Consider the following 13,204-nt stretch of genomic DNA (forward strand, 5'->3'; position numbering starts at 1 on the left):
CGAAATAATAACTTATTTTCTTTTCTTTTCCGTAGGGTTCCAAACAGACCCTAATGGACACTTGGAAAATCTTGTGAAAACAGTCGGTCATCTGCCATTTACAACGTCACCTCTAACCGTTGTAAGTGCTGTTTTTACAATTTTAATAAAAGTAAAAAAGAACGTCTGTTTTTACAAGGAAACTGATGCCACAAATTTATTATACATATATTTGATCTTTCCTTTTTCACATCTAACAAAACCAGTTACATCTACAGAATGGTAAAACAAAACCCGTCAGTTAGACTAGCAGCTACAATAAAATAATGTGAAAGCTGAGGACCATACCAAAAGATAATCAGTCCTCGACCGTATGATTGTTAATACTCTAACCCGTCATAGGTGCATGGTGATGTTTAACACTTAAGAAACCTGCAGAGCTGAAGGTCCACTTTACGCAGCAGCTCCCTCCCTCGTCTGAAATTAATTAGACAATAGTTATTACTCAACAAATCTTCATAAAAACAGTTTTACAAGTATCTTAACAAAGCACATCTGAAACAGAGAGAGAGAGAGTGGTTTTAAAGGTTTTCTGTGAATGATGTATGCATTCAAAACACAAATAAACAAATAATGAGGATTCTTGTTCAACCTTTTGAACTGATTGCATGTACAGCAAATGACCAAAACAAGGTGTCTTGAAATTTATACTGATGACCAAGTGGACTCACTGAAATCCAGTTGGCCAGGAAATAGTAAACAGAAAAAAAAAAGAAAAATTAACATCGCCTTAAGAAAACAGATCATGCTGGAATTAATTCCACTTTCCATTTGGCAGTAACTCTCCACAATGATAACTTGACAAGGCCCATTAAATAAAGTTTGGCAAGGGATAAAATAGGAACTAAAGTAAAACTTCTTCCATAGCCTTTCACCAGCAAACAGATATCAGTCTCACAAAACATACCTAGCCAGAACAGGAAATTAGAGGAGTTGCAAATCACCTTAGCTTTCTGAACCAGCCTCATATACTGGTCACGTGCCTCAGGGTACCGAACCATTGATTGAACTCTTGCAAGAGCTTTCTCCACACCAGCCTCTTTCTTTTTCCGGCCAGCCCGCAGAAAATCATATTCGTCAGTTTTACCTGACTCGGGACCCAAGTGGCCAATTGCTTTGTCAACCCGAAAGCCACGCAACCCCGTTCCTTTCCGTCTCCAACGAAGTATTGCCTTTTCAACAATGCTGACAGACCATACAACTTTCTTATACTGCTTACGAACTTGATGCCCCCTTACATGTGCCTAAAACAAGCATCATCACAGAAATATCACCACAAAAGTAAAATAACATTCACACAATAATTGTCATAGTGAGTATGTCTACTGTATTAAACTATCCTACAGTAAGAATAACCACCACAGATGGGAATCGATTCCCACCAAATAACATTCACCAGGTGAGTACCAACCTGGGAGTACAATCAATGTCATAAGAGAAGTATAGATAACTATGTTCACACCTCCAAGAGGAAATCCAACTAAAAAGCATAATAGTTAAGCAAATTGAAACTACATTCACATACATACTGAAAACTATCGTACAAAAGGACCAAATAATAGAATTTCTCAGAAAGAAAACTGGTAATCTATCAGTAGTTTAAAAACTTATGATTCTTTATAATAACACAACAATTCAAATCCCATCCATTCAAGTTCCAAGAGGAAGCAATTGCAATAATCATAGTATGCCACATTCAACTTATGACGCAACAAATGGCCAGAACAGGAAATATAGAAGTCCAACTCAATCTGGAAAATCTTGAGATAAACATTTAGACTGTTACATGCTACCCAGTAATTCAGAATGAGAAAATGGAACACAAAAACCATATGTTACACATACCTGAATTTTCACTATACGATGGCGAATCTTTAAAAACTCCTTTCTTCCTTTCCAACCACGAAACTTCTGTTGGATTCTCACAGCAGCAGCATGCAAAGAATCACTAAAGTGACCAACCTTCTGGGACTTGTTCCAATAAGCAAGTGCAATTAATTCATTTGAAACTTCAGAATGCTCATCGCTAGCCTGTGTTGACTGCCTCTGAATGAAAGAATGAACCCGGAAGGCAGCTTGAATTCGAGCTGCAGCTTGAGCAGAATTCCTCACAGCTGCAAGGGATTCTCTTAGAGATAATTGCTGCTCTTTGATTCCTTCAAAAGGAGAAATTCTTTGCTCCTCAGTCTGAATAGAATCCTCAGACAGATCAGGATTGCCAGAAACACTATTCAAGCCACTCTGCTTAAGTGTCAATGCAGAAAGGTGACTAGTTAGATCAGCTTCTGCCAAATACCCAGCAATTCCTTTGTGTCCCCTACTTGAAGATAGATCAGCAGCTGTCTGTCCTTCAGGAAATTTTGATGTTGGATCCTCCACTGCACCAGGAGCAGCACCCAGTCCAACAAGTGTAACCACCGTCTCCTCCCTATACAACAACATGATTAACACCGTGTTAATGCATTCAAACAGAACCGTATGAAAGAATGCATTCAATGGTAAAATTGGATGGCCAGCTGTTGAACTGGAAATCTGGAACAAGTTAGCATGTTCTAACGTTTTCTTTTTAAATGTTGATTATACACATCCACTAACCTTCATACCCCTGTGAAACTTATACCCAAGACACCCTTGTTACCCCCCATGTGGCCATTGAACCAATGACCCAATCCACATGGCCTTATGGTTTCAACCAAAACAAAGGTTTAAATCCACAAAATGAACCAGCTAGTTTAGACTGTTCAATTTAGTCAGACGGCTTTTAAAATTTCCTTTTGAGGATGGTTCCACTGGCTTTTATTGAAAGTTATAGTTCCATTTTTTTTCTTTTTTTATAGGAATGTCCTATGTTGTCTTTTTTTTTTTTTTTTTTAACATATTGGTTGGCTTTATTGCTTTAATATCAAATGCAAGAGGGAACTAGCCCTCAAATTACAGAAAGGTTTACTGGTGAAAAAGGAGACAATAACTTTACATAAATTTAGAATTTGCACGGTAGCAACCATTTTTCCATATATTTGATACACTATAAACTTTTTTTTATTTTTTTACTACTTTTCACCAGTATATATGAATTTATTATGTTTTATCTTATAGAAAACATGTCATATAGGATACAAATAACCAGTTTGATGGATAGTCCAGCTAGCTAACCTTCCAAAATATGCAGCCCAATGAAGGCCTGTCCTCCCACGAGCATCTCTGAAGCTAGGACTGACACCAGCCGCTACTATGGGCCGCATTGCCCACTCGTAACCAAGAGCAGCAGCTAAATGGATAACCCCTTGGCCTCTTTCATCCAAAACATTTGGCCCTTTTCCTTCTTCATGAATTTTGTGAAGCAACCAGTCAAACAATCTGTCCTTCAGAAGTCTCTGGATCAGTGCTTCTCTAGGATTTTGTTGAGATGCTCTGCCAATCTGATGCCACTCATTTTCAGGATTTTCTGAAAACATATTTACCATCAGCAAGCATGTATTACATTTCCCCTTAGAGCAACCAATCTGTTGCATTCTGTCCACTCCTAGAAACAACATCTTTGCAAAACGTATTTGAAGTTGCAACTCCTCTTCAGACTCTATTTTGACAGCATTTGACAGGCCCAGCCCAGATGCCTTTTCCCGGAACTCAAATTCCCGAACTTCACTGCAGGCCAACCTATTACTACAGGTGATGTATAATGGAACCAAGCCTGGAACATGAGCTGGAGCCCGACACCGAAGGGCATTAGTAGTCAAAACTTCTGCTGGGACCTCCACTTCACCAAACATGCAACTCCACTTCATATTGGGAGGATATTGCTTCAAATTTTTCATAAATGTACCAGAGATTAAAACCTGATATGTTAAAGAAAATCAGTATTTTTCACCAAAAATCCAGAGTTGCGTATAGAGCTGTATGAAACTGTTGCATACCTTTGTTTCTTCACCAGAAAAAGCCCAATCTGGTGAGAAATCGATAATGCTGAAAAGCTGATCTTTAGAAAGAGACGGACCCAGGGAATCAACATCCAATTGCATGTGACTAGATAAGCTGGACACATCTTTGTTACTTTCGGAATCAAGAGAACACCAGTACAGCGGTGAGTTGGACGTCATCAAAGAGTCATCACAATCCCTACCAATTTCACGATTCATCCATCTCCCAAAGCTGTCAAGCTTCTTGAGCTCCTCCTGCCGCTCACCATTGCACACACCACTTTTTGGGTCATTCTTTTGAGCCTGGCCATCTTCAGTTAATAAATCCAATGATGAATCATTTGCAGCGACATTCATCGGGGACCCAATGTTATTTTCTTTTAATAAATTCACTGAATAGAAATTTTGCTTCTGTGTAGACTCATAAATCTTGGGCAAATCATTGATCGTAGAATTGTCGCTAGGAAAACCTGCAGTTACAGCATTTACCTCTGTTCTTCGCTCCTGTATATAATTAAACAACAGCAACAAAAATAAGTATGCTGATCAGCTGTTTGACAACTACGCATAATTCTGATAGTTGACACTTTCCTTCTAAAATAGTCTGATTCCAATAGTTTGATATTCACTTTAAGATGGCACATTAAAATCTTTATGCTCTCTCACGTTAAAACTTTCTTCCACCATATCTAATGTTTATTCATATTCCCAAGAACAACCTAGTGTTTTGCAACACAACAAACCTGTTAGTGTTGTTATTTTGTTGTGTTGCCCATTTTCTTCTTCAACAACATTCTAGTGAAGCCTTGTCTCCATCATGCAGATTGACAACCAAAAGAGAATCCTTTCATTTGCTACGTACCATCACCAAAAGAAGAAATATAGAAAGATGAAATTATGCCTGCCGGCCCGTGGAATGAAATTTTGCCTGCAGGCCCTTGGAATGAAATTTTGCTTTCCTCAAGAAATAAGAGATAAAGGAGGAACCTTTTTTTTTATATATAATGAGAATGTAACCAGGGGTGAGGGATACAGCTGATATGTGGGATACATATCGTCGATACTTATCGTATTTTGTCCTCGAGGATAGAGCAAATATGGGGGAGTGTATCAGCGTATTTCAGGGAGTCCTATATGTATTAGAAAACAAACAAATACACCCGCCCCTGGATGTAACTATTTGGAAAAATGACTGGTGACCAAAGATGCATTCAAACAAATGATGAAACAATCTCTGAATTAGCAGTCAGACTAGATATGTTATATCCTACATAATATTACACAACAATATAAAAGATCAGAATAGACTCAAAGAACTCATGTTAAAACAGTACCAAAGGCATGGGACAACTGAAATTAAAACAACTAATTTCAAGCAGTATTCAGTGCAAACTTACCTCAATTGATTCATGAGTATTTGTTCTTAATAATTTTAAATGAGCATCAGAAAATGCTCCACACTCCCCATCTAATCCGTGCTTGTTAATACTGTAAGGATCTAATGTCAATTCGGGTGATTTTTCATATACAGGAGCATGGCCAATTCTTTGCACGCATATAGTGGTCCTGTCTTTGTTCGAGCTGTGAGCCTCTGGCCAAGTGGATGAACTAGTAGCAAGTCCACAACTTATTCCACCTAAAAGCCCTGCATCAAAGATGTCACCACTACTAACCAAAACAAAAGAGAAGTACATTCTGCTATACCCAAAGAATACTAGAATTTTTTTTTATGACAATGAGAAGAGACGATTCATTTAAGAAAGAAGCTCCCGAAAGAGAAACTAAAAAGCAAACCTTGCATGCAAGGTAAAGAAAGCTCCAAAATACATAAAAGTAAAGACTAAATGAGGAAGGAGGTGCCGACGACAAGGTGTTGCTCAGTGACTCCTAAAAGTTTTACCGTGTAAGTTTCAACTTATTATCCAGATACTGTTGTTTTTGCAAAACTTTTAAATGCAAAACAAGGAATAAATTTTAACAAACAGTTACAGGATCTAACAGTTATATGCCACAATTATGACACTAAAGTCTGCATATCACAAAAGCAACTCAGTTCTCTTCCTTTTTTCCCAACATTCCAAAATACAAGCAGCTATTCCTTTTTTTTTTTTTTTCCTTTTTTGAATGAACACATACCCTGGTAAGACTTGACACCAATACCTCACACTAGAAACACCCCATGTTGCCACTAAGAGAAAGGCCCTATCCACTACCATGTTCAACATACATAACTATTAATTTGTACATACCAGCTTCCCTTGAGACTCCATAATCTGTTTGAAGAACACTGTCTGAAATTAGATTTGAATGGTCCACTTGGTTCATATAGAAAGGATTACTTGGTCCATCTTTCAACCCTATGAGGTCATTCAACCCCCTACTCTCATAAGGAAGGTGCACAGGACCTGTACCCACTGTGTTCTTTTCTGCAGTATCAGTAGGGTGCAAAGTGCCAACCCCAAAGCCAGCTGTGGTGGGTTCTCCAAGGGAAGAGACTCCAAAATCATCTCCAGAATCCCCATCATCAAACTCTGAAGATGGTGCCTGTCCATTCCAATGGGCTGTACTAGGACTTGATGCGTATGAAGCATGAGCGGCAAGAACAGGAGAATTCACTTGTGCAGAAGAAGTGTGAACCAAACTAGTAGAAGCACTACCACTGTCATTCTGCATTCCCCCATCTGCATTTAACAAGCGAGGGATACCCGACCTGCTCCCCTGGAGATTAGTCAGTTAGTCTATAATACACAACAAGTAGTCAATCCAAGAAAAAAAAAATTGCAAGAAAACTAGCAAGATAAATTTCCTTATTCATGACCAATATCTGAACAGAGAAAAGGCCATGGGGAATTGGACAAACAAGATCTCATCAAGAAGATATTGAAGTTCAGTAACCTTCCAATGGTATAGATCAAAACACCTCTGATACTATCTCAGTGGAGGGTTGATTTTTATTACTGACAGATACAAGAATAGCCGCAATGATTAAAAAACTAGCAGCAAAGAGAGCACCATAGGTCATTCTCATAACTTTTTCATCATCAGAAGATGTAAAGGATCTCACTTATTTTTTTATGAAAATGAGAAAAAACACTTCAATAAGAAAGATTTCAAAGGGGAAAAATAAAAATCGCAGGGGAGAAGAATACCAAATATGTATATAAAAAATTATCAGTGGAAGGTCAATGAAAAAAAGGACTTCCAGATCGTAAGTAGAAGCTAACTCCCTAGCTCACACTTCCAGACTTACAACATCAAGTAAACATTAATGAGTTATAAATGTCCTCAGTTTCTTCAAAGTACAGAAACAAAACAACCAGATTAGGGAAGAGGCATTTTCCCCAAGGGACATATTTAGGAACATGAATCCTCAAATTTTCCGCACACTTGAGCCATATAAAATACTTAAAGTCAAAATAAAAAAAATAAAAATAAAGAATCTCTTTTCTGCTACAAATATATCATGAGAAGTTGGTGAGAAGCTGAATTGGGAAGGTTCTGGATTACACTTCTACTTATTCTCTTATGAGAAGCTGAATTGAGGAGGTTCTGGATTACCCATCTACTTATTCTCATTGGATTCAGTAAATGATAGTTTATTAATTTGAAAAGCAAAGAGGATAAATTAAGAAAATCAAGCGCAAATTTTTACCTCATTCACCTCCCTATAATGCACAAGTACAATATGCTGCAACTGCCTGGAAACAAGACCAAGAGAAAAAGATGAAGATAACTAAATACAAATACATGAGTTTAAGCAATGAATGTCAATATCAAGTTGATAAAAATTGTGTGATTTCAGAGGAAATGAATCTATAGATAAATTAAGCACTTACCCATCAAGCATCCAGTAACTTCGTCTTTGAAAATTCTCATTTTCTTCACCATGAGCATAGTAGCAATGGAGAACATCCACACTCCCAGCCTGGAGAAAGGAGCAGAGGGTAAATTTTTTGCACATATGCTAAATTTGGTTACGAGGTGGGAAGTACTTTGAGTAACAGCATGCTAAGTGTTTGGACCAAAATGGAATGATAAGGCGAGCCTACTCAGGTCCTGCTAGCCATTACGATTCAGTAAAAGGCGAGCTATCATCAGTCCTAACTAGAATAAAATTGTTCATGTAGGGGTGCTCAGCTCAGGAGATCATAGAAGGGGACTCATCCTTTATTTTATATGTGGGACCCATGCATTTTCATCAGTTAGTAATAAAAGCTTGCTCTGCTTCCTTGGAGATTAAGACATATCTTTAATGAAATTGTAACAGTGAGATCTATTTTGTAAGTAGTTTAGCAGCAAACTTTGAGGACTGCAAATAGTGTATCAGATCCTCTTGCAAAGCAGGCATGTCATGTAATAAAGTGTCAGTGAATTCATCTTTCCCACTCCCTACTGTGAGCCTGGCCTTTCTTCCTTGCCGTAATACTCTTTTATCTTTTTCAATGGAAAACTCAATAAGTAAAAACTAGCAAGCTAAAGTAGTCAAATACCACTATAATCTATGACACTCTAGAATATGAGAAATCATAATGCACCTTTAGTTTTTCATGAGCCTCTCTGACTGTTTTACCGTCTTTCTTCTTTCTCCAATTATGCCCATCCTTGCGGAAATACCGAAGTGTCTTGCGATCAAATAAGAAGAGAGAACCCCCTAAAAATAATTGAAGTTAATTCCTAGTGGCAGAATTAATAGGTAAAGAAAAGCTCTCTATCGAACAAAAGAGAAATAACACCAGCACTGAGTAGCATTCAGCTTCAACCAAAACATCTGCAGTTTCCATAGTAGTAAATCCCACATGAAGGACAACTTGACACCTAAAAACTTTTTCCATAGGCAGAATCAACTTTAGTGGTTTTTTCTACAAGCAAAATCACAGTGATGATAATGATGATGCCAATGATAATTAATAGAAAACAAAACAATACAGACATCTCTGTGTATAAAAAAGAAGAAGAAGAAGAAGAAGAAGAAAAATAAAAGTTGATAAAAAAAGAACAAAAAATGATACATATATACATGCAAAATTTTGTGGTGGGAAACTCCTCTCCTATTGTTATTTTTTAAGGATTATTCCCTTTTTAATTTGTAATTCTGTTAGCCTTAAGGAATAAATCAAATAAAAATTTAATTTCTCTCTCTCTCTCTCTCTCTCTCTCTCTCTCTCTCTCTCTCTCTCTCTCTCTCTCTCTCTCTCTATATATATATATATATATATATATATATATATATATATATACAAACATGCAAAATTACTTCAGAATTCCTTTATTTTCCAAAGGCGTATGTTACTAAACACCCTTTTCCATTCTCATCAGTATGTTAGTAAACATGTTCTATTCAAAGATAGTGGCTATAGAAGAGCAAAAGAAAAAACACTGGGGCTAATCCTTTGGCAGAGAATATCCCACAATAAGATATCAACAGGGGTCATCTACTATTAGCAAGGAGTCAGCAAGCTAATAAAAACTTCTCTTAGGGTATGACTTCTAGAGATAGCTAGAAGCGTGCATAAATCCCTTGATCTAGTCATGACCCTAAAGGAAGCATCTAATGGAAGTTGCATTCCTTGACCCAGTGATTACGAGTGCTGAATCACTGTCGATGCCAAAGGCTCAGTGAAATGGTCATTGCCAGATGCTCTTTCCACCTTGGTAGAATCTGTTTTATGTTGGATTCTTGGGTAAAAACTTGCATTAGTAACAATGAATAAAACACCCTCTTCCCATGTGTTTCGTTGATATTGGATCTAGTTAATATTGCTTAAAAGGTTAAGTGGTGATCTAACTAAAATTTTACAATAATTAAACAATCAACTGAGAAATTTGAAGTATAAAAACTAACCACTTTAATTGTGCAAGAGACTATGCATATACATACCAAGAGGCTTATAAGGTGGATCCGATGTCAAACGAAACCTTTGGTGGTTACGAAGAATTTCACAAATTTCACCTGGCCGGAGCCAACGATGTTGTGCTTCTGCTAAAATTTGGCCAATGGCTGTTTACAAAAGTCAATCAACATGGTTAAAAATATGGGAAGTACCTTCTAGTAGAATCTGAAAAAAAAGGAACTCAAAAGCACGCCATTTAGTGAAATCAGACCCATTAAGCATAAGTTACAGGATATGATGGGTTTTTAAAACAATATATTGCTAAGGTCTCAATTTTGTTTATCAACAATGTCAAATCCGTTAGTGTATAAAGTTCAAACAGACAAACCATCCCGCGTGAAGTTACCAGCAAAAGTCATAAACCAATAGAGCATTCGCTGTTCCCTCAGAAGTACCTTGTCGGTCATCATACGTTCACAGTCGTTCAACAAACAATCGAAAGACAGCGCAACCCATACCGAAACGTGATAATTCCCACCCACAGCCGGTTTCAAAAACTAAAAAAACAAATTCTGCACGCACCAGCTCAAAACAGAACCACTAACGACCCAGAAAAAAAACGATGAACATACCTATCGGCTGATTTAATCCATATCTCCGGCTATCTGCCATCCGCGACCAAAGCTGCAACCCTATCACCTATTCTCATCAGCGAACACCCGAATTCCCGTCAACAAATGACACTACCAAGGAGCTTCAATTCCCTAAGCTCGATATCAAACGCGTAAGCCAGAATCCGAGGCGAGTAAGACGCGTAAAGCGGAAGATGATGTCCGAAAACGACGACAGATTAATACAAGAGGATTCCGGTATTTCCGCATTATCAAAACCCTAGAGTACGTTCATGTGATGCGGCCCGAAGAGAGAGAAAAAAAGCACGAAAGCGAGAGGGAGAGAAGTGAGCAGTTTTCTAATTTCCAACGAAGACAAGCAAAACCACTAAATATTAAGACGAAAAAAAAAAAAAAAAAGGTTCAGGGAGAGAGAGAAAGTCAAAGGTCTCGGTTCAGTTTTCACACCATGTGCTTATTCTCCATTGGGTTAGGCCTGTGACTTCCGCCGTTTCGGCTTTTTACAGTATCTTTTTCGCCGCTGAAGCTGATGGCTTACGTCACAAACTACGCGCACTTCTGATCTGGGGCTTAATTGGATGGCCAGGATTCGAGCATCCCGGTAGCTTCGTTTCTTCCTAGTAGGCTCCACATGTACGAATTTTTTTAATCGATGTACGGCATCCTTAGTTGAAGCAGGATTTGACAGTGTTGAAAGTTGATCCACGGAAAAGAGAGGGCTTGTGCAGTTCTTCTTTCTCTGCTATTGACAAATTGCAGGAGCTGGGGCAGTAACCCAACAAAAAATATATCTGGTTTTCTTATCAATTCCGAAAATAGATTTTTGAGTTTAGGGTTTAAGGTTTAAGAATTCGGAATGCTTAATGGTTGTAGCTTTTAAGAAATGGATTTGGTCGTCGTGGCTGTTGTTGTTGTTTTTGTTTGTAGTGAGGCAGGGTAAGTAAAAGCTGGATTGCTTGGAAATGGAAAATTACTACTCCGTTTGGGATAAGAAGACTTGAGGTATGAAGCATGAAATATATAGTCTGAGATTGAATTATTGAGGGAAGTAACGACAATAATTGAGTAAATATTGTACTACCACCAATAATTGAGCAAAAAAGGTATCAAGACACAATATGAAGATCCAACTCGGCCACAATAATATCCAAGTCGGATTTGCCTATGTTAAATTAGTCTTTTTTTCTAAATTAAGTGAGTATGAACACAAAGCAAGCGAAGGAAAACTGGCAAAAAAAAATAAAAAAAAATAGAATCGACAAATTTAATCCCCTAAAATGACCATCCCCTCCGAGTCGAGGTTTGAACTTGACCACAATGATATCTAAATCGGATTTGCCCAAACCCAATTTAAACTAGTTTTTCCAAATATTTAAGTCGGATTTGCCTAAGTTAAACTAGTTTTTCCAAATATCTAAGTCGGGTTTGCCCAAATTAAATTGGTTTTTTCAAATATCCAAGTCGGGTTTGCCCAAGTTAAACTAGTTTTTCCAAATATCTAAGTCGGGTTTGCCCAAATTAAATTGGTTTTTTCAATTATCCAAGTCGGGTTTGCCCAAATTAAATTGGTTTTTTCAAATATCCAAGTCGGGTTTGCCAAGGTTAAACTAGTTTTTCCAAATATCTTAGTCAAGTTTGCCGAGTTAAACTAGTTTTTACAAATATCTAAGTCGGGTTTACCGAGTTAAATTGGTTTTTCCACATATCTAAGTAGGGTTTGCCCAAGTTAAACTAGTGTTTCCAAATATCTAAGTCAGGTTTGCCGGAGAGAACTTGGTTTTTCTAAATCAAGAGTCTGAACCCAGGTCAAGTCAAGGAAAACTTGAAAAAAAATAGAATAAACAAATTTAAACCTTGACCTGAACCGTGCCCTTAGCTTATCTAAACCATCAGATACAAATGTGAGATCGACGGTGAATTGCTAAACACTGCCATGAGTTGTCTCCTCTTTTCTTTTTTCTTTTATGGCAAAGGGTACACCATTCAAATAGGAGATAACATCTCATTGAGCACTATCCCTTTCAATGGGTGGGTAATGATGAGTAATGACCATAAGCTGACATCTTTCATCAAGCACGTCTCCTTAGAAATGTTTACAAGAAAGACATTAACTTTTCTATACAAGAACCGTTCAAATAGGAGATAACAACTCCTTGGCCCTTTTACCTCAACTCATGCAACGCATTTAAAAAATGCAAACTTGGTAGAGTAGACTCTAATGATAACCCTTCTTCAGACCAACCACCGGAATTTATAAAAAAACAAAGGGACTTCCTTTCTGCTTTTAAGATAAGCTCAAGAAGCAAGAAAAGCTTATAATAAATGCTATAAAGCTTCAGTGGTTCTCCTGCTGATAGCGAGAGATGGGTCCTTCAACTCGCATATTCAATTTGCCAACAGCTCTAGAAGACTAAAATGAAGAAATGTTTGAAGAGAAGACACAGACAAGTGATAAGGTGGGCCAAGCAGCCCCACGACCAAGTGTTAAGGCTGCTTTGCTTCAAAGATGCCCTTTCATTTATTCGGTTGACTACATACCTGTCAACATATTTGACCAGTGCCAGAGGAGTAAATTTTGTATGCTCTCTTGTTTTTGGTCCCGCTACCTGCCATCTGCACAACAGCGACATAGGTCACGTCCTCCCAGGGTGAGTGGGGATTAAGATAAAACTTGAAATTTTTTTACAGAAGAAAATCAGAATGCTAACGATCCTACAAATAGACCTCCTTTAATGGGACTACAATACAAGTATTTGAGTAGAGACCAATACCTCAGAGCTGGGTT

At 37.7% G+C, this 13,204-nt stretch overlaps 1 protein-coding gene across 2 annotated transcripts; it reads right to left on the reverse strand.

The window, feature by feature from the left end:
• Positions 1–71: 71 nt before the first annotated feature.
• Positions 72–10,740, reverse strand: LOC137958749 (calmodulin-binding transcription activator 3-like). 2 transcript variants are annotated; one of them, XR_011114010.1, is made up of 13 exons: positions 10,420–10,740; positions 9,835–9,954; positions 8,492–8,607; positions 7,793–7,881; positions 7,609–7,654; positions 6,206–6,674; positions 5,354–5,601; positions 3,954–4,460; positions 3,193–3,875; positions 1,885–2,467; positions 984–1,283; positions 328–456; positions 72–251 (listed from the first exon to the last, which is right to left on the reverse strand). XR_011114010.1 is itself a non-coding variant. In XM_068805856.1 (12 exons), the coding sequence occupies exons 1-12, from the start codon at positions 10,457–10,459 to the stop codon at positions 433–435; spliced, it is 3,225 nt and encodes a 1,074-aa protein (XP_068661957.1). In that variant the 5' UTR covers positions 10,460–10,740; the 3' UTR covers positions 72–432. The 2 variants fall into 2 exon arrangements, 1 of the variants encoding a protein (XP_068661957.1); XM_068805856.1 differs by having other exon boundaries at positions 72–456.
• Between the last annotated feature and the right edge of the window lie 2,464 nt (positions 10,741–13,204).

This window comes from Aristolochia californica, unplaced genomic scaffold (genome assembly GCF_029961685.1).
Source record: "Aristolochia californica isolate CCGP_79_NKW_82.1479 unplaced genomic scaffold, dmAriCali1.0.hap1 SCAF_3, whole genome shotgun sequence".
Lineage (NCBI taxonomy): Eukaryota > Viridiplantae > Streptophyta > Magnoliopsida > Piperales > Aristolochiaceae > Aristolochia > Aristolochia californica.

Coding starts and splice junctions, on each gene's coding strand:
- LOC137958749 (XM_068805856.1), bottom strand. CDS start 10,459: ATGGCAGATAGCCGGAGATATGGATTAAATCAGCCGATAG. Junction 4,461..5,353: donor ATACTCATGAATCAATTGAG/GTAAGTTTGCAC, acceptor AATTATATACAG/GAGCGAAGAACAGAGGTAAA. Junction 1,284..1,884: donor ATCGTATAGTGAAAATTCAG/GTATGTGTAACA, acceptor TGCTTGTTTTAG/GCACATGTAAGGGGGCATCA.